The sequence below is a fragment of the Caretta caretta genome, chromosome 1 (genome assembly GCF_965140235.1).
Source record: "Caretta caretta isolate rCarCar2 chromosome 1, rCarCar1.hap1, whole genome shotgun sequence".
In the NCBI taxonomy this organism is placed as follows: domain Eukaryota; kingdom Metazoa; phylum Chordata; order Testudines; family Cheloniidae; genus Caretta; species Caretta caretta.
Window position 1 is genome coordinate 87,211,021 of NC_134206.1, and position 21,817 is coordinate 87,232,837.

A 21,817-nucleotide genomic window follows, 5' to 3' on the forward strand; every position below is an offset into this window, starting at 1 on the left:
GAATACACAAAGATTCCGCTGTGAACAAAATAGGTGAATCACATTCTCAAGTAATACGGTAAGCTGAAGAAAAACTGATTATATGTCCAAAGCTTTCAAGCTTCAACAGATACATTTACTATAAGAGTATCAGCTTTGCAAGGCAATTGGTTGAGTGAAGTTATACATCCGTTCATGCTAATGTATTGGCAAATTAAATATATATTGGTAAACTATTTGAAAGAACTTCCAAGTCAAACCACTGCAGGAAAAAAAACAAACCTGTAAGTCACTCGATAACTTTATAAATTGTAACAAATTATCATGGCATAACTGCAAGTAATGCAATTATTGGAGCAATAGCAATGACAGGCAAGTACATCCAGGTAATTTGCAGAGTACAAACTGTACAATTAATTGCCATATGGACTGCTCTTTTTTCTGTAAGGAAGCAGTAGGTGCTAAGTATATGTGAGCCAAAAGGCCTGGTATCCTGAATACAGAAGATAAAGTTATAATTTTTGTAACACTCACTGCTAGATAGTTTGAAGTCCTGTGCACAGCAATGGGAACAAAGCATATTACACTTAAGCTACACACACACAATAACTGTAGTTATCAGTGGCAAGAGAGTTGCAAAGACTGTGTTTCTGCTACATGAAAAATCAAAAATCTTTTTCACAAGAGTCTTGCAGTTTATCGTATTATCTGAAGGCAAGATGCACTTGTAAGTCTATCTGGGACATTTTCTCTTGTGTTTGAACAGGAAAAGAAACAGTATGATCCTTTAATAAAATAAAATAATATTAATAATAATAAATAATAGTAATAAAAGCTTGTCTTCCAGAAAAATGGGATCAGAATGATAACCTGAGCGTTCTCCTCCCTGACAAGTTTTCCAAACAAAATGAAGATATGTACTCATCATCAACTAAAGAAGTCATATTTGAATATTTAACGCAAACATTTAAATTTTACAGAGTGTGTTACAAATTACAGGAAAGACTTATTTGATTGGTCTGATACAGCCTGTGCATATGTTGATCTTCCCACAGAGCTCAGAGTCAATTTAATTAATTTGATGACAGCCTCAAAAAACAGGCTAACACACATATTTGGCATGAGAAGCTATCTCTAGCTAATAAAATCATGATCCATTTACAACCACATATCTTGGTCAACTGGGCGGGGTTTTTTTTGTTTGTTTGTTTGTTTTTGGTTTGTTTTTTGGTTTGTTTGGGTTTTTTTTGGCAATAACAACCATTAAACCAAAGACTTGAATCGGTATGCTGGGGTGGCCAAACTGGCTTGTGAGCCACATCTGGCTCTTTTACCATTAAAGTGTGGCTTGCAGAGCCTCCTACGCCCCACCCCATTCATTCTCCACCTTCCAGACTGGGGGGGAGAGAGCTTGTGACCTCTGACCTGCTGCGGGGTGGTGGTCTTGGGGCTTCTGCCCAGCAGAAAGAGGAGCCTCCAGGCTTCAGCCCTGTGGGACAGAACTTCTGGGACTCAGGACTTCAGCAGGAGCAGGGCTGAAACCCCAAGCCTGGGCAGGCGCCTCCTGCAGGACTGAAGCCCGAGCTCTCAAACTTCTGAAGATTGTCCTATGCAGCTTGGAGGGTCAGTAAGATTGGCAACCCCTGGGCTATGACCCAGAAAAAGCTCACATGTGACCTCCAGTTCAGTTACCCCTGCTTGGATATGATCTTCAACATAAACAAGCACAGATTACTTATAAATCCAAGAACAACCTATGTTAGGCTTTTAAATAGGTATTTTAAATGTTTAAGGGCCAGACTGTGCCACAAATGACCATCTCTGGGTAGGGCACAGTACAGAGTTACCCTACCAGAAGGGAGAACAAAGTGACCAGGAGCTACTGCAGAGTTATGTACCTTGAGCTGCAGCATGTGCTCCCATCCATACTCATCTAACTCCACAGTGATTGCTCTGTGTAAGCAGGGGAGTAGTCCAGCTCTTGTGGGAAACTTTCCTGGCTTCTGCACTACCCCGGTGAAGTGGGCTAGAGAAAGGATCTGAGTCCTCACTCCCACTTCCTTCACCCAGTGGCCTCCCTGCCCTGGAGGACTCCCCTTCCACTCTCCTGTCTGGCAGAGTCCTCATAACCCCAACAATGCTGGGCCCAGGATTCCTGGGGGGCTCGACCCCCAACCCTGCTGTGGTCACCTAGGACAGGGGCTAGGGTGTCCCCACTCCGGGGTACTCTCTCTCACTGGGCACTTCTCTGACCCACTGACCATTACATGCAAGTAAAAGCAAATGCAAGTTATTTAATCAACAATTAATTGTAAAAAGAATAAGGGAAAATGGGAAAGGTTAAAGGAAACACATCAACCCGCTCTGTGGCAGGGAACATCACAAGCGGTGTCTCTGGAACGTCCGGGCAGTTCACCGTCTGTTCCTTTTAAGTCCCAGGCCTTCTTCTCAGGCCCTGGCTGGGCTGCAGGGATGCTGTGGGTTGGACACTTGCTCTGGTGGTGGCCACATGCTCTCAGGCTCTAAGTGGTAGGACCCTTCTTCCCAGTGGTGCCCCCGCCCTGTCAGGGTTACGATCCAAGACTGGCCTGTAGAGCCTCTTGGCTAAGGCGTCTCCCTGTGCTGGGCCCGCTGCCCAGGGTCCCCCTCGGTTTCCCCAGCTGCTCACCGCACCCAGCTCCAGACTGCTCCAGCCCCAGCTCCACCACTCTGTCTCTGCTGCTCTGCCTCCAGCTCCCTGGGCTGCTTCTTTGGCCCCTCTGCCTCTGGTTGCTACAGGTCTGCTCTGCAGACTGCTTCTGCGACTCTGCTCCCAGCACTGACCTGCTTCCTGGGCTGCTTTTCTGGCCCCTCTGGCTCTGGTTGCTGCAGCTCTGCTCCCAGGGCAAGTCTGCTCTCTCTGGGCTGCTCCTCTGGCTTTGGGGCTGCAGCTCTGCTCCCAGGACAGGGTCTGCTCTCTCTGGGCTCTGGCACGGCACAGCTCAGCTTGGGCCCCTGCTTTCTCCTTAGCTCAGCCCCACTCTGTCTGTCTGACCCAGGCAAATCCAGCTCACACGGAGGACGGGACCTCCCTGGCCTCCTGACTCCCTGATTAGCCTGCTCGCCCTGTCATTCAGGCTGACCTGGAGTATTGGCCTCTCCTCATTTTTCCTGGGGACTGTCAGTCTCAGAGTCCTGATTCCCCATAGACCCTTCCCCTTTTAGTACTGGGAGCTAGCCAACCAAAACACCCCACTGAATGTTAGTAACGGGGCAACAGTCCCCTTACATCTGGACAAGCACTCTGGGCTGCTGCAACTGTGGCTGGCCACTATGTGGGAAGTGCACAATTGAGAAATGTCCCTGGTGCCCTCCCACTTCCTGTGCACGATCCCACAGGTATGATTTGTCTTATTAATAGGTCACTGCACTATAAAGGTTGAAACATTGGGAGCCACTATCTCTGGGATCTCCTAATCGCTGGGACATCCTGATTTTGTTTGATCAATATCTGATTACAGGGTTGGGACAGGTCAGTGTCAGTAAATGTCAATTTCAAAGTACATACACAAACCAAAAAAAAAACCCAAAAACCCAAAATGTATTTTCAATGATAATAATCAACATTTGCAGATAGACAAAGTAAGAAAAATGCCACTTACAAACTTATTGGAGTCAAAATCCATTGATTTTGACTTTTGAATTAGCGAATGGGCTAGCAAATAAATAATAAAAATAGGTATCATGTATCTATATAAGGATCCTTACTTCATACATTTTGACTGTGTTCTAACATTTTACAAAGCTTTAATTTTGAATCTCCATGTCTACTGTCATTAAGTAATTATATGATCCCTCCCCAATTACACTGAACACTTAAATTGATAAAAATAAAAATTTTAAAAATGCCTAAAACTCAAAACTTCATACATCTGTGAAAATTTAAAATCAATAAAAAATCTAAAAAAAAAACCCCACTTAAAAAGTCCCATAATATTATCTGTTGAAATTATAAAAAATAATAAAAAAATAGGGTTCCGACAAGCCTATATATGTAATAGATAGTAGTCCCTGACCTTGCAATGAGTTCCTGGGGGCCAGACTGTACATAAGTAGTGAAAAATGATTTTATCTGACTGTTCAGGTGTGGCCTCAATGTACAGTGGGTCCCTGTGCTGAACATCCTTAAAGCACTTTTTAATCAATGAAGTTAAACATATGTTAAAATTCAATAACATCCACTATGTTCATTTTTTATTAATATAATAAAAAGGACTAGGTCACATTACAGTTTAATTGACAGCACAATTTATAATTTATGTTATAAAATGAAGCTATTTAATTAGCTGAATGCAGAAATCCAACTGAAAATATAATTTCCACTTTTGTTTAAACATCTGTAAATCAAAAGTAGACTTTTAAAAGTTGTTAAAAATTGTGCATTTGAGTTAAATCAACTAAAAATAGTGTGGACGATGCACCTAGTTCTGGAGCTGTCTTTCAAGCCTAAGAGATTGGGGGGCTTGAAAGCCCGAGCTCCAGCCTGAGCCGCAACATCCACACTACTGTTTTAAGCTTGCTAGCTTAAGCCCCATGTGCACGATCTTCAACCCCATTAGCACAAGTCTGTCTACCCAGGCTTGGGGGCTCAATCCCAGCTGCAATGCAGACATACCCATGACATAATAGGTCTGCCCGGGTGGGAGGGTGTATGTGTGGATCACAACACATTCTAGTAATTCTGGGCTGATGGAACAATCCCTAGAAGGCTGTTTCAGAATTTGGCCCTAAAAGTTCAAGCATGCTTTGGCTCAGAGTTTGAACTGAGAAGCAGGCCGACTCTTACTCTGACTGAACTAGTTTTTCCATTTCCTGAGAGAAGGATTTACTATTCTGGTCTAAACCAGTTTTCCCATTTCCCAATAGTGTCTATCTCATATGTGTGCCTGTTTAACCCCAACAAACACACATAGTTAAACTGGGCAGTGAAGGTGTTAAGATCTACCACACAGATAGACAATACACATGCAAACACACAAAACAATCATAAAATGTATTCAACTGAAATGCAGCAAACTCAGCTAATGAGTTAATAACATCTGGAAGTGAAAGCTACAAAAGTACTTTGATTGACCAGACCAAAACAATAGCACATATTTTTTTTGTACAGAATTGACCTTTTGTTAAGATAGACCTCAATTCTTCCCATAACATATTATAACTTGAGAAACTAATAATTTAACTAATGATCCACTGTGGATATTAGAAAGCAGGTGATCAAAGTGGAAATTTATTCCTGCCTTCTGGGAAAAATATATCCTACTGCACATCTCATTCATGCAACACTGAAAGCTATAGGCCAACATTTCCACATGTGTGTGCTTAAAGTTAAGCTCCTAAATTCAGGGCTTAGGCATCTATATAAATGGCCTGATTTTCAGGAGCATTAGGCACTTACAAATCAAGTCCCCTTGAATTCAATGGAAGTTGCAGGTGATAAGCACCTTTGAAAAAGTAGCTCACGAAAGCTCATGCTCAAATAAATTGGTTAGTCTCTAAGGTGCCACAAATACTCCTTTTCTTTTTAGGATATTTATAAGTATTACCTATATCTCATATGCATGTATATGTATTACCAGATTTTTGAGCCTAACTTTAGTCATCTAGAATCTGAAAATGTTGGCCATAGTGTACAATGTGTATGTTTCTCAATTATTCCAGTCCTGTTGCACTGAACACTTTGAGAATCAAATTAATCCTGTATATACCAGAACCTCTGTTTATTTATACTCCAATTTCTGTTCCAACATGTCAATTTCACTGTTTGTTCTGAATATGTTAGTATCATGATAAAATTTCTAAACAGTTGAGCTCTAACCACCTTATCCTTGGTGTAGACCCCCAAACATTTAGTTTTCATTAATATAGTATTTCCATATTTGCAAAAATATATGCTTTGGTGGATTAACAAAGATTGACAGTGTTATATATTGCAAAACTTTGAGACTAAGGCCCCTGCTATGTGATCAGCTAAGAGAAGCATAATTGAAAGAAGATCCTTAAAACTGGTTCATAATTGAAATTACATTATTTTGAGATTTTCCAGCAGGATAGTTTCCATGAATGGTTTACCTGCAAAGAAGAGTGTAATTCATGGGGAAAGAAATGTAAGAATAGAAGCACTGGAATCTTCCCAAGGGACAAGATCCAATCTAGGGTGAAATCCTGGCCCCAGCAGAGTAAATGGCGAAACTACTACTGACTTCATCAGGGCCAGAATTAGACCTCTGCTCTCTCCAGTGATTTGTCCATATTAGAAGAAACTGACCTTGGATTTCTGATTCACATAGCCATTCTGTCAGCTCACTGACCAATAGCATATTCAACCTAAACTCAAAACAAATGTGCTAAATACTTAAAATATTTTAGAATAGAATCTACAAAAGTGACCTCTGCAATCATAGGAAAACGAAGATTAAAACTTTAAAAATTATATATGTATACTGCAAATTATTCCATCATGATGGGTAATTATTATTTTTGTTATTATGTGTCAATAAACAAATTCACAAGTTGTGGGGTGGTAAACAAAATGAATTAAATTAAGTTACACCAGTGTAATTCCAAAATGGAAGTGCAACTGAGAGCAGAATATTGAGAACCCGATCCTGCATTCCTTGCATATCTAAAAGTCCCATTGAAAATAGTGGACGTTTTGAATATGAAAAGAATGCAGGATCTGGCTCTAAATTTATAGCATGGCATGTGACAGATGAAGCAAACAGCATATGAGTCCTGACTCTGGTTTCACAAAGGTTTTACATTGGTATAACTTAGTAATTGTTGTGCCAGATCCTCAGATGATGACGCCAATTTACACCATCTGAAAATCTCACTCAAATTAATTTTAACAGAGTCACTGCTGATTGACATAATTGTAAATGAAAGCAGAATTGGGCTAAGATTTTTTTGGTGAGCATAGTCATAAGTACATCCACCCTTTTGCAAACACTTAGGTAGGTGGGTGCAAAACTAAAAACCTCATAATAAGACTCAAGTTAAAGTGTGGCTTGGCTGCAAACAGGATTTAGAAGGGATAGTTTAATCCATACTTTAAGCAATTTACTAGGAATTAGATTTTTTTTCTTAGAAATAAAGTTATTTACAATACCATTGCTTCACCTTTTCTCTGTTCTCTTGGTAGCATTTCTGAACAGCAATCTGAAAGTCTATATGTATTTACTGTTCATTTGTGGTTCTTTATCAGAAAGAATTAAAATAGTGAGATAGAGAATTGAGACTGCTTTTACTTTTGGTTTGGACTGTGTATTTTCCCTTAAAGTTCAGACTTAAAGTGCAAATCAAAAATTCCCATTTTGCAAGTCATCGGTGAGGTTTTATATTACAACTAATGTTCATTTTCATAATTTCTACAGCAGTGGCATGACAAAAAATCTTCCTTCACATTTCATGAAGGCTTATAGACGTATTACAATTGATTTTCCATGTATCTATTTCACAGTAGTGGGAAATTGCTAAAAATATACCACTGCAGTTTAGAAAGTTCTACCAGGATCTATGCAATCATTTACAAATGGCTTGTTACACAAATTATATGATACAATTCAAGCTTGCAACTTCACTTTGATAGATGGAGAAGTCAGAGAAAAGTTAATGAATTGAAACTATTTTACCATTTTGTAGTGCAGTGCAATAAGAATTTTAATAAATCTACTGATTCTATGAAGCAAGATATTGCAATAATGAAAATAATATCCAGGAACAGTATTTGGTTTAAAGTATTATATTAACATGAAAAATAATTAAAATTTACTTACAGAATTAACTTAATATGTTTAACTTGTAAAGAATAAAATTCTATTAGTGATGAAATCTCCAGTTGTTTTTTGTTTGTTACACACAGACTGCCTAATGTACTGAAAAATCCAGTATGCAATTCCGTATTGTGCTTCATCAGTCTTAGACTTAAAAAATAAATAAATAAATATTCGGCTCTGTATTCCATAGCAGTTCAATGTAGCGTTTTTACAACTGATGGGTCGTACAGACTGATGTTCAAGAGAGACAAAAGCCAGACCACCACATTTATTTTATTTAAAACCACACTTGATGTTTCTGAAATTAAACAACATGAGCCAAATTCATCAATGGTAGAATTCTAATAGGCCAAATGTATTAGCCCATGCTAAAGATAAAAAACCAGATCCTCCGCTGATGTAAATCAGCACAACTACTGATTTACTCCAGCAGATTTACTCCAGCAAAAGGTCTGACTGATACAGTACAACTTTATAATGAGTTTTGACTCCTGTTTAACAATTCATGATTTAGTCAGTCAAGGGTTCCACTACCTCTTTTCACAACTTCAAAAGTATGTTCAAGAGAAAAGTGTAGGCATCTCATTTTCTTATGACTAGATTTTGTGTAATAGGAGTTTTCTGCAGTAATATTGGGAAGCATAATACTTTCATTATCAGCCATCATCACAATTTTCTTGGAGTTGACAACATTTCTGTGAATCTGAACTCTTATTGAACCCAGTGAAATTATTTTGATATTTTTCACATTTTTATGTGAATTATTAGTGACCCTAAAAGGTTAAAGTCCAGAATTAAAAGTTCTGAATACTGACATCTGTTCTTGGTCAACAGAACAGGTACAGCACTGATTGCAAAACTCCCTCACAGTAAACCTCAACCCTAATCTGGGGCCCAGTACAATTCTTCTTGGGCTAGATCCTCAGCTGGTGTTCAGCAGTGTAAATTAACAGAGCTATACCAGTGAAAATATTCCAAGTGCCAGATTTTCAGAAAGCTCATCATCAACGTCTGCAACTGTTATATATATATGATTCAGTACAAAGCACTTTTGATAATTTGGACATTAATGGCTTGAAGGAGAATTGGATCAAGCCCTTGTAAAGGACCAGGTCACTCAAGAGTGAAAACATGATTCATTCTCCAAATCCCTCACCTTTCTGTGGGTAATGCCAGTAGGTTTGCTGATTCACTTCGATTGTAGTGATATTAATTAGTGTGTGCTACAGAGACTTTCGTTGACTAGGGATGGGACTCAGAGCATCAACTCATTTCACAGCCAGTCATCAGATAGTAACATCTTCCAACTATCTCTGATATGAGATGGATTTGACGTAATGTTCTAGAGATGAGACACTTTGGGCCAAGTCCTGTTTATCTTGCTCAGGTTGTCCCATTTATTTTGATGGGACTCGTGTGAGAAAGGTGGGTAGGATTTGACCCTATGCATTGATATTTATATTGATCCATCGATAGATAGATATGTATAAATTATTATCCATACCTAATATAAATAATCATGTGAGGCTACATTTATTAATGGTTATACAGTGCTTTGCATTTTTTTCCGATGGAAGGCACTATATATTGAAGCCTTAATCTGATCTCATTTACACTGGTCTAAATCAAAGACAACTCCCCTGGTGCCAACGGAGGTACATCTCTGAAATACCTGTGTAAGTAATAAGAGAAGAAGGCTCTATTTGGAATGCAAAGTATTATTATTATTTTATTTGAATATTAGCCTATTACCAATCTCATGAAACAACAAAATGTTAAGTTCCAAAATAATAGACCTAGTAAAAAAGTGCTTTCTTTCCACACTAAGTACTTGCCCCTTCCCCCACAAAAAAAGAACAAAACAAAACAACTTAATAGACATCATCAAATTAGAACAAATATTACCATTGTGCATCTATTAAATATAGTCGACTGAAATCAGGTAGGACTTTTTATTATCTATGGCTTGGCAGAAATAGCACAAAAATCTCACTTTGGCTGCCATCTAAAAATTTTCGTTTTCTTTTTATCAAATGTTGCATCTTGAGGATACCGTGTATTGTGTTTGACCTGGGATTTCTGTCATTGACTTCAGAGGGAGCTGGACTGGACTGTAAAATTGCTAAGACAATACACGGTCAGTCACATTATACCTATTAGCCAATACTGGCAGTAATATAATCAATTAAAACATACAACATTCCATTTGTATTTTAACTAAAGATGAATTAAACCAAAATACTGGATCAAAACCAAGCCTGCTCCTTGGAGAAGTTCAGATCCAGAGCTGAACTTTATAGCTTGTTCCCCTACCTATAAAGAGACAAACTAAAATCTTGGATCCAACCAATCCCAAAATATGTGCAAATTGATTATAGATATGAACTTTGTGATTCAAGTCCATCTCTACATCAAACATCTCCTTCGTGCCAATACCATAAAATTACTATTGTAAGTACAAAATTGAAGTTGAAAGTAATGGGACTTGCTCCCCTAAAACCATTACACTTTCAGGCCAAGATTCTGCCCACAGCTACATAGGCACAATTCCCACTGAAGCTAAAATATTAAATTCAGTTATAATTTAAGAAGTAATAAATTCTACTTAGGTTAAAGCTGTCTTTGGTCCAACAGGTGTTGTCAGCATTTACCTTTAATGTATCAGATAAGTGGAAGTTTCTGATTGGCCTACAGTGCTGTTATAACATTTCAGTAATGCCCCCAAAATGCACAGTTCTGAGAGATTTCTTTCTTTTGATTTGTAAAATTATTTTGTACAGCTATGAGGTCCATTAATACATTTCTTATGAATTATTGCACTTTTCCACTCTTGCAGCCACTTGCTTTTCAACATTATTTACTAAAGCTCATCATTAATTTCTCAAACACCAGAAATGCATTCCTTGTTGTTCTGAAGTGCCAGTTATATGAGAAAAAATCCGTGCCAGTGAGTCTCATTATTGCTCGGATGACCATTATTCAGATAATAATGTAAAATTGTCAGAAACCAGACAAGTCATAAATGTACAGTGCAGTTTTAAAACTGTACTTCCTGGATGATGTGCCCTCTAATAAGCTAATTTCTTCCCTCAGTTACATCCATGGAGTGGCACAAGGAAGAATTTTGGTCAATGTCATGATACTATAGAATATGCAGCATGAAGCAGGTTAATATTAGTAATGTTAAAAATGCTTACTTCTGATCTCACTTGCATTGGTTTAAAAAGACTAAAACTCAGCTGACATCTTTGGAGATACTCCTGATTTACACCACTGTATGTAACATCAGCATCAGTCACAAAGTCAAAGGAAATAAAGCCATTGCAAATTTACATTGTCACAGGAGCAGTGTGCCCAATAAGGATCCCAGCGTTGCCTTAGTATTTATGTAGAGACAGAAGACTGTTTTCTCGTGTTCTGTTCCATTGCAGTTATCTCTTACTAATACTAGTATTCAATTACTGTCTAAACCAAAAACCCAATCAGTTGTTGGCTACCGCTGGGTCATGTCATATGACTCCTGTCTCAAAGAACCTGTCATCATCCACCTCATCACCTTATTGCATAAGAGGTGAGACTTCATCTAAATAAACATAGATTGAAAAAGGCAAATGACACAGAAAAAGCCAAATGCAATAGAAAAAAAAATGTGGTAAATATTTGTTTTCTACAGGACCTGTGTATTTGACCAGGCTGATAAACTATAGAAATTGGAATAGGTTACCATGGAATACCCATGGCTGCACTGTTCAACTGTGGCTGACCATCTTCACGATCTAAATCTGTATTGAAATAAATAAAGAGTATTAACCCCCTCATTATTTGTTTTTTTTTAAAAGTCAGAGTTTAAGAGCTGTCATGTTCTAGTGTGCACTCTATACCTGTGAGGGCTTTGCATGGAGGTAGACATTTATTAAAAATCAAAGGTCCCACCACTGCATACAAACTGATTCAAGAAGAGTGAATCAACAGTGAGCCAAATACTACAGTCCTTATCCAGGCACAGCTCCCACTAGGCCAAAGCCTGCGAGGTGCTGCTGAACAAAAGTAACATCAATGGAAATCAATTTGAGTTGCAAGTGCTCAATAACAACTCACAGGATTTGTTCTCTGACTTTAATGGGACTGAGAAAGAATTGCACAATCAGGCCCATTAACAATTTATAAGGGGGGGGGGGAATAGAGCCTAGTGCTCAAGTTATAGGCCAAAGACTGGAAGGTGCTGAGATCTATCAGTCCCACCGAATCCAATGGGAGTTGGCTGCACTCTGCCCCTTTCAAGAGGCTCAGCATATCATAGAATTGTGCTTTATATTTCTGCTCTTTTCTCCACCAGCAATTACCAATTTGATCCAGCAAGTGCTCCATACATGGAACTCCCATTTGCTCTTCTGGGAATTCTGCACTGTGAACACTTGAAGGATCAGCTCCTATATTTTATATCAGAAGAATATATTCAAATCAATATGTGCAAACTTTCAATATCTTTGTCAGGTAGTTGAAGCCACTCAGTCCCATGCAATGTCTTTAATGCAATGGCAAGGTAATTAACCACAGAACAGCAATGCCAATGTATCCTACTCATAGTGGTGCTACTGAACTCACCACACAATTTTTCCCTGCAATAATGAAGTAATGTGATGGCAGTTCCTCAAGCTGTTGAACAATTGAGCTAAATACTAGCTTCTATTTTGAGTTAACAGTAAATTACCAATGAAAGCACTGTATCACTAGCTGAATGATCAGATAATGATCCCTAATTTGCTAGACTTAGTCATTTAAAGATTATATTACATTATGTGTATTATATTACAACACCTCCACATTGGCTCACATTCTCTATTGGGTCAAGATCAACTTGGTACAGGAAAAAGTGGGGCTCATCAGAGAGGTGGCTTTGGACTGCACTGGCCCTGGAGCTAGCCCCAGCCCAGTTTAGAGTAGTTTAAAAGGATTATAGTGATGTTCAAGGGACCATATGCCAACTGGAGATTGCTGGAGTGTGACACACCCCTAAAATGAGAGCTGCAGAGAAGCTGGTATAGGAGCCAGTGAGCCATTGCTACATCCCCTGGAGGCTTCCTTACACCAGGAGAATCAACAGCTGTGGAGATACTGGTGGCTTTCCACACCAATTGTGCAGCAGGAATGATGCAAAGGGAATGGAGCTGGGGCAGAAAGTCTGGTCCATTATATTTACACAACTCTGTTTCAGCATGAATACAAGCAGTCTGCTGATCTCAATAATTTAAAACTATAGGGATGTGGATCATACTCGAATAAAAACAGACCCCAAACGAACGAAATACTAACTGAGGTAAATATTATAATTAAACCTCTACACCTTGCATTGTCATGGACCAAACCATAAAGAGATGTCTGCTTATCTAAGAGCTTTCAGAAGACATGATACAGAAAAAACTGTTGTACATATGAAGTCTATCAAATCTTCTCTAGATACCTGGAATCTCACTAGACACTTGGAGTGGGGTTTTCAAAAGCACTCAACACTGGACTAACTTTGCTCCCATTGTAGATAATGAATGTTTTATCATTTACTTCAGTGGGGGCACAATTAGTACTATGTTAAGCACTTTTAAAAATCCCACACTTTAAGGTCAGTGGGAGTTTTACCCTACGATGGACTAGCAGCCTAGGCCTTTTCTCCTTTCTCACATAGGATCTGATTCAGCTCCTACGGAAGTTGAGCCGCTATTCCCCAAGCTTACAAGCTGCATATGAAACATTCCATTATCAAATTAATGGAACTAAAGTGACAAAATACCTTGTCACTACAGGTAAAAATTAACAAAGGAATATAAATACACGCATCTGTGAAGGGAAGTTCCAATAGCACAGACATACTAAAAAAATACATACCATCCATTCACTACATTACCATCTTGCTACTAGATAACTTCATTCATCTTTCTGCTAAATAAGCAAGAAAAAGTTTACCATATATACAAATACACATTTCTATGGCAACAGATTAAGTTCTAGACTATTCTTAGCTTCATAGTAGACAGAAAATACTCTGTTTTAAGCTACAGGACTAAACACGAGATCTACGTCTTTCCTCTTTTTCCATCTGGTCCTGCTGAAATCTCTTTTCTTTTGATGAACTGAAGAGTGATTCAACTGGAAGCAACATACATCACATACCACATATGACTTCTAGAGTTATACACTCTTCTAAAAGTTAGAAAGCAAGAGTCTATGAAATAAATATAAACTAATAACATTGTGGTTCCATTTGTATTATGTATGTGTCTTATATAATAACTATTATCAAGGAAGTTATACTTTATAAAAATGAATAAACATTTGATGATTTTAATCATATATGTGAGCAATGTATAGTCATTTAATATACCTGTGCATCAGTTATTTTATATTATTATTTCTGTACACTTTTACTTTTTTAAAAAGCACCCTGGAGGTCCTCATTATATGTTGATTAATAGCTAGTTCATTAAAAAATTCTACAATTCTTAAATTAGCACCAATACATTAATCTCAGGTTGGGGTTAAAAATGCATTACCCTTTCAAAATGTAAGGGCTTGAATGTCAATTGAACAATTTCTTTGCCTTTTAGATTTTCTGACTGAATCTCAAGTGAAATTATTTGGAAGGTAACAAGATACCACTGATTCTAGGGCAACCCCACATTATACAGAAAGGCCTGCTGTATCTTCTGTTAACTGAAGCTGATGGTGTTCTAAGGAGGCCTTACAAACTCACATTTAAACACCTTTTAACCTTTTTTTAATCATCCAAATGACTCTAGTGACTTTACTGCATCATTTTGTTTAACACCGCATGTTCTGGCAGAAGAATCACTATAGGAAAGGAGAAGTGATCAGAAATAGTGAAGGTCCCTGAAGTAATGGTTTGTATTAAGAAAAAAAATATTTTATTACCAAAACTTTTTACAAACCAACTTCAATGAAACATCCCGACATTTTGTAGGAGGCTACTCATCTTTCCATAACCAGGTTCCTGGGTCAAGAAGAACACTCTACCACTCTTTAGAGGTGCTAGAACAGCGGTTAGCCTTCTACCCCGTTGTAAAATGGGTATCAGGCTATCCATTGCACTGTGTGTGGATGTATACGTGTGTCTGTTTTCCCACCGCATATCCCAAAGATGGACATTTTCTATAAAGCATACCGAATCAGTATTTGAAGTTTAGCTAGTACCGTATGGTGTTTTACTCTTTAAAAGGATTCTCTGCCTGGAGAAAGCCAGAAGCAACGTGACTGATTTATTTCATATCTCCACTGGGACTCCAGCTTTGAGATGCAATTGGTTTGCCGCGGCTTTCTACCTTTCCTTGTGTCATCTAGTTAAGGGGCCCTGCCTGATATGAGGCCGGAATCAAAGGAGATCGGTTTGAAGTTGGACAGCATCACCTACATGTATTTAGTTCAAGTATTAATATATTAAAGGGTGCAGCCACTGGGGCTAAGGATGGGAAATTCCCTTCGCTAATTAGTTTCCCCCTTCCCGGCAGATATTCCAGCCAAACCGCCAGCAGCAGACACGACTGCCAGTCATTGGGGCTGAGTATGGGTTTGAAATGCTGACCAGTGAAATCTGGACTTGGCTGAATGAAATCGATGTAGGGAGAGTCAATTAAATTTAATTTCCACTAACACTCCTAATATGTCTGCAGTGTGTGCAGCAGCAGCGAGCGATGCTCGGTACTAGTAATAAAGGAATTCACTGACGCATTACAAAACAAAACAGAAAAGAAGTGCTGCGTGATCTTTTTATATCGAGGATAGTGAGGTGATGGGAAGAGAGAAAGCGAGGGCGAGCGAGAGATACTCAGCAGATTATTCCCCCCCTAAACCAAATAACCCACTTGCAAAAACTGGTGCTGGAAAAATGGTAAGGACCCGGAGTTGAAAACATTTTCACTTTAATACTGAAAAAATATGCCATTATAAAATCCTCGAATAGAATTAGTAAGTTTCACTTGCTTCCTCAGTTCTGATTTCCTCAAGGTATAGTAAGATTTACAACAGCACAGAATTGTCTACCATTAAACTCTGCAGCCTGAGCACTAGAGTGACATTAATTGGTCATGCTTAACTGCCTCGGATTTTGTTTTGTTTTTGTTTGAATGTTTACACAGTTACCATAATAGAAACCAAGGGTACTAACTTTTACATTCAGATGGAAAGGCATTGTTCGATATGTAGATTTAGAAAGAAAAAGCGGTAACCCAACCAAAGAAAACTTCACCCAGCAAAGTAAATCCCCTCCCCCAACTCAGAAAATGAACCAATGAGCATATCCATGCAAATATGTCTTAAATAAAATCTTTACATTTGTTTGTTTCCACAGTAAAAGTACGATCTCTATCTACTGCCTATCGATCACACAAAATATGGCGAAATGGCACTTTTTATTATTATACTGTATTTTGTATATAGAAAGTTTGATACGATGGGACTTATCAGGTAAGAGGGATGGTGGTGTGAACTAGACGCTGTTTCCAGTTGTGTGCTGGAGGAGCGTCCTTGGGGTGCGTTGTATCCATGCGAGCCATGCAGCACTTTTTGTTTGTTTGTTTTAATCAGTCGTTTATTTACAAATACATTCATGCCTTCGTGCAACGTTTCACTCCTGCTTCGTTATCAAGGGGAGGAGGCCACCGACCAAATCCCTCCCGTCTCCTCCTCCCCCCATCCACACGGGGCTAATCCACAAAACAATGGTACCCCTGCAAGACTTTAACCAAGTTGATCCTTGCTTTCCATTGCAAACTAAGGCAATGCACAGTCAGATGCACGAAGCACCGCCTCAGTGTGGCTACCCTTAAAGCGTGCGTTGAAAAAAAAAACCGGCCTTCGCTCACTGAAATACGCCACAGTTTTTGCTTTGTGTGTGTGTGTGTGTGTTATTTTCACAGAAGGTAGTTTAGGTTAAGAACCGTCCCTTATCGTTATTTAGCAGTGACGTTAGCAGACGAGACAGCAATGCTCAAATCAGGGATTCTTTAACCACTGGGTTGCTCGCTGCGAAATTGAATTGGCTTCCTACTTTTTTTTTTTCCCCCTGTCCGACCCCAGCTCTTAGTCTGATAGAGAATGAGAGCCACAGTCATAAACTCTATGGGCTCCATCTGCATTGTAGGGTCCGTTGTGCCAGTAAGAAGAATCGCAGACTGTCTGTAAGGAATTGATTTCAGATGCAGATGAGTTGGCGTCCCTCCGCTTGGAGCGCTTTCTGTTCCTCAGGATGAACACGAGCATGCCAACTACTGTGAAGGCGGAGGTGACAAACACCAGCAGGAGTCCTGGGACCAGCACCGAAATGGAGACCCGGCTGGTCTCTAGGTAGGAGTTGGCGTGAGTCCCTGTCTCTGCCAACCCAGTGCTGTTTTTGTGATTGGAAGTGAAGGTGGGCGAGATTTTGAGCTGCGGGCAAATCGCATCGTTGGAGAGGGACTCGAAATCCTCCTTAAAGAAATCCTCTGGGGATTCACACCTCAGATCGCTCATGACCACCTTGGGGCGCAGCATCTCTGCCCATTGTTTGAAAGGCACAATCGGGCACGAACAGTCCCACGGGTTGCCATGCAGATCTATCTGGGTGATGGACGTGAGCTGGTCCAATACCCCCGCCACCGGGAGGTACATGAAATAGTTATTGTGTATACTCAGCTTGGAAAGCGAGACCCCAGCGAACACATCGACAGGGAGGGACCTCAGCAGGTTGTTGTTGAGGATTAGGACTCGGAGCTTGGGCATTGCATTGAAGGTGCCGGGCTGAATCAACTGGATCTCATTAAACTCCACATTCAGATACTCTAGGTTTTGCAGCCCGCTGAATTTCTCGCGGGACAGGGTGTCCAAGTAGTTGCTATCCATGTAGAGCCACCTGAGCTCGAAGAGATTCTTGAAGGTGTTGTTCTCCACAGTAGCGATGTTGTTGTTCCCCAGATCCAATAGGTTAAGTTTCCGGTAATCCAGAAAGTGGGATTTCCTGATTGTATGTATTTTGTTGTCTCTCAGAAACAGCTCCTGCACATTGGACAGCTTGGGTTTCAAAGCTACCAAACTGCTCACATTTCTTTCGTTGCAATTAACCTTTAAACCCGAGCCAGGGATCTGATCGCAGCTACAAATCTCCGGACAGGGCATGCTAGTCGGTAGCTTGTTTTTCACGCTAATTGTCGAGCTTGCAGCAGTGGGTCGGGTCTTGATTTGCCAGTTGACTGGGATCTTTGTACCTCCGTTTGGAACAGACCCGGGAGTGGCAGGATCTTCTTTGCCATGTATTTTAAAGGGGGTTGGAATGGGACCAGGATCACAGGTTTCCTCTTCGGCAGGGGGAGCAGCTAGACTAGAATCCACTCTGTTTTTCCTGCACAGCTCTTGCTCTGTGGTCTCATTCAAATCTTTGCCCTGCAACCTAGTAGGAGCTTCACAAATGACTCTGCCGATCAAAGCGTTTTTGGGTATGTTTTCCAGCCACTCCTTCAGGGATAGCAGATCACAAGTGCAGTCCCAGGGGTTATCTTCCAGCAGAATTTCAGCAATGCCTGGGATCTGCTCCAGGACCTCCTCATAAGGCAAGGTTTTAAGTCGGTTTCCCCGAAGGTCGAGGTGGGTGATCGGCACATACTGAAACACGTTGGCAGGTAAGGTGCTGATGAGGTTGTCATTTAAAATCAGCACCTCCAGCTTGTTTAAATCCCTAAATGCTCCCGGGTCAATATCCCTTAATAAATTAAAATCTGCCTGGAGATATTCCAGATCGTCCAGCCCCAGGAAAGTCTGCTTCCTGAACGATTTTATCTTATTGTTGTTTATATGCAAACGTTTTACCAGCTGCAGCCCAAGAAAAGCCCCAGGAACAATTTCATGCAAACCGTTGTTTTCCATGTGCAAACTGACTGCATTGTAAAAGTTAGCAAACTCATTAGGGAAAAGTCGAGTCAGGGAATTTCCATGCAGGAATAAATGGTAAAACTGGGACGTTGGGGCGCTGAAATGCTGCAGGCTGGTAAACCCCTTTTTCTCACAGTCTACGTGCAAATCCCCTTCTATCTCGTTGCAGGAACAGATCTTCTCTTTGCAAACGTCCCCTGTAACGTTTCCAGCAGCAAAACAAAGAGACGTCTCCAGCAACAGAATCCAAAGCAGCATTTTTAAACCGAACAATTCATCCCCGATCTCATCACAAAGTAAAGGCAACCATCATCCTCACACCGAAACCAATTCCAGTTCATTCAAGAGAGGAGATGTCCGAACCACCACCAAAGGGAAAAAAACGTTGGGGGGGTAGGTAGACTGGGGTGGGGGACGATTTCTTTTCTTCTGTATCCCTTTCTCTTCCCCCCACATACACTGCAACAGCCCAGTCACCAGTCAATAATTATATCCAGAAACTATCCAGGCACGTACTGCAAGGCACGCCACACACACACACACACACACACACACAAAAGTAGAAAAAATCCCCGTCCTCAACCCCTCCTGAAACCTCCCGAAAAAGCTAAGTAGATCTCTGTTGGCCGGCTTCGCTAATTAGAACAGGAATAATGCTAGTAATTATAAGCAGCCACTGCATGTTAGAGAGAAGCAGGCAGGGAGTGCAGCGGTGGTAGAGAAGAGCTGCCTGTGTGCATGGCTTTGCTTCGGACTGACCTTGCTTTTCTGTTGCAAAGCCGGGCTCCTTGCTGCTGCTGCTGTCGTCGCCGCTGCTCGGTGCCCAGGAGTCCCCTTCTGGGTGCTGTCCAGTCCCCCTTGGTGCTGAAATCACGCCCCAGCCTAAGGACCGGATGCCGAACCAATGGCGCTGCAAAAATTCTGCAATCGCTGCGTTTTTTGGCTGTCCATTTCTCCTCTCCTCCGAACCCTTCTTCTTGTCCTCGCCTCTCTCTCTGTCAGTCTCTCTCTCTCCCTCCTCTCTTTTCCCTCCTCGGTCTCTCTTCTTTCCTTTTTCTTCTTCTTCTGTTTCTGAGTTACACACACACACACACACACACGGAGGGAGAGTTGCTAAGAGGCTCTGCTCGTTCCAACCTGGTGCACTCTCAAAGATCTGACACCCTCTGCTGAGCTGCAGTGGCAAAAATCCATCTGCTGAGGGAATGCTGGAGAAAAAAAAATCAATCCACGTACAGGGGCAAGCCTGAAAGATGTTGGCATTAAAACTGTCGATCTATTTAGACACTTTCCCCTAAACTGATTATTTAATTTCTTTCTTTCTTCCTCCTGAGATGGAAAGTTTAACACCCCCCTTAGCCTCCCGATACACACACACACACACACCCCTGCTCTAGCAACCGGGAAGAGTGCTTTCGTCCTATTTTGTGTCCCAATGGCTTGAATAAAATTAGTGTCAGGGTGTCAAGCGAATAGCAATTTGAGGTAATTATACTCCACGCCATTTTTAACCTTGATTTTAAATGCATCTCTTCCTCCCCTGCAGTCAAAAGCGTTTCATGCTGGATTTGATGGTTTTATGGAGTTCCCTTTGGAATGTTGAACCCTGGATGATGGTGTTATATATTTGGTATTATTTAGATGTTCACAGAGAAGGGGCTGAGGGTGGGAGGGGGGAGTGATTTGCCGCACAGTAGATAATTCATCTACCTGTTTCTGGAGGGTATAGAATTTCCTTTAAGAAGGGGTTTGAAATCGACAGCACTGGATCTTATTTTTCTTCTTCCACGTCTTTTCGGGTTGCTATTTAAGTTCTCTGGGCAAATGTGATGCCTGCTTACCTTTTTGATTTCTGACAAAATAGATTACACAGCGGAAAATTTGTTCTCTGGCGACAAAAAAAAAAAAGAAAAAAAAAAGTTTCAGCATCATTTGGACGGGGTTCAGATGCCTACAAGCAAATAACCAGTTGCATCTCGGATGGTGCAAACATAAACCCTTGTTCCCAAACGCCTCGCATCAGCGTGCGGAGGAGGTTGTATGGGAGTACTACAGAGCCTGATTCGCTGGGTCCCTTCTGCGTCTGCAGGCAGTCCTGAGCTTGCACCTCTTCAGTCGGACAGATGCGCTGGCTCCATTCGTGAACTTTGCAATGTACCGGTAGGACACAGAATGTAACATCTACTGAGGGTGGAAGGGGGGTTGGTGGGTTTAAGGTCTATTTATAGGAAAAGTCAGGAAGCCATCTGCACCCAGTCATCCTTACTGCATGCTAATTTGGTCCCAGGGTTTCCAGGTCTGCAATTTCCGACTAAATTAGACAACCTACCACCGATGATCTTATCAAACTAAATTAATTAGATAATAAACAAGTTGCAACAACTGCTGTGGCCATTTCGGATGTTATATATATATATATGAAAGCCTAAATATCCATATATATGGGTGGTTGAGCTAGAAGGGGAGGGAAGAAGGGAGAGAGGAAGGAAAAGAAACTGACCAAAAATGAAGTCTGAACAATAAATAACAAGCGGAGCGGGGGAATAAAATGCTACTGAGACAACAAGCGTCAGAAGCAATATATTAGTAGCTTCATGGGGGGGGGGGGGAGAGAGGGAAAGGAGACTTGGCGCCACATTAAGGCTCATTAATTCATTTCTCATGGCAGTTGCTCTGACTTTGTCTCTCTGTGCATGTCAAGGGGAGGGGGGTAGTCAGATTGGAACTGGAACCCTTCTCCTGAGGGGGGAAAAAAAAAACCCTGCAGCTTTGGAGAGGTGCAGAATGAGAGGGAGGGAGGAGGGAGGAAAGCCTGTAGCAAACCCCTGGAACAGAGCAGAGAGAAAGGAGGTTTGGGGAGGGAAGCAGGGAAGGCTCCCAGTGTCATACCAGAAGGGCGACCCCATTACCATGAGTAATGACATGGGCAAGGGGTCGCTGACATTGAGGCGCATGGTGAATTCAGACTGGGACGTGGGCCAGGAGACTAAAGAGCATCTTCTTCACTTCTTTAAAAAAAAAGCCTCTTTTGCAACTTCTCCTTGGTGTTGTTAAAATTGCTCAGGCACCGAAGAAACGCTCAAAATGCAACTAGAGGAGCTGAACATTAATAA

General features: G+C 40.8%; 1 protein-coding gene and 1 long non-coding RNA gene across 2 annotated transcripts in view; both read right to left on the reverse strand.

Moving 5' to 3' along the window:
- Window positions 1–20,975, reverse strand: part of LOC125637956 (uncharacterized) — a 94,872-nt gene extending 73,897 nt beyond the window's left edge. Inside the window, exon 1 of the long non-coding RNA XR_012668830.1 lies at window positions 19,464–20,975. This is a non-coding gene — a long non-coding RNA (uncharacterized LOC125637956). The remainder of the gene's footprint in view (window positions 1–19,463) is intronic.
- Window positions 15,708–19,464, reverse strand: SLITRK1 (SLIT and NTRK like family member 1). The gene has a single exon (XM_048853041.2). It carries the CDS (start codon window positions 18,960–18,962, stop codon window positions 16,884–16,886), a length of 2,079 nt encoding a protein of 692 aa, XP_048708998.1. The 5' UTR covers window positions 18,963–19,464; the 3' UTR covers window positions 15,708–16,883.
- Window positions 20,976–21,817: the final 842 nt, after the last annotated feature.

Bases quoted from the DNA above. Each gene is read 5' to 3' on its own strand.
- SLITRK1 (XM_048853041.2), bottom strand. From the start codon at position 18,962: ATGCTGCTTTGGATTCTGTTGCTGGAGACGTCTCTTTGTTTTGCTGCT.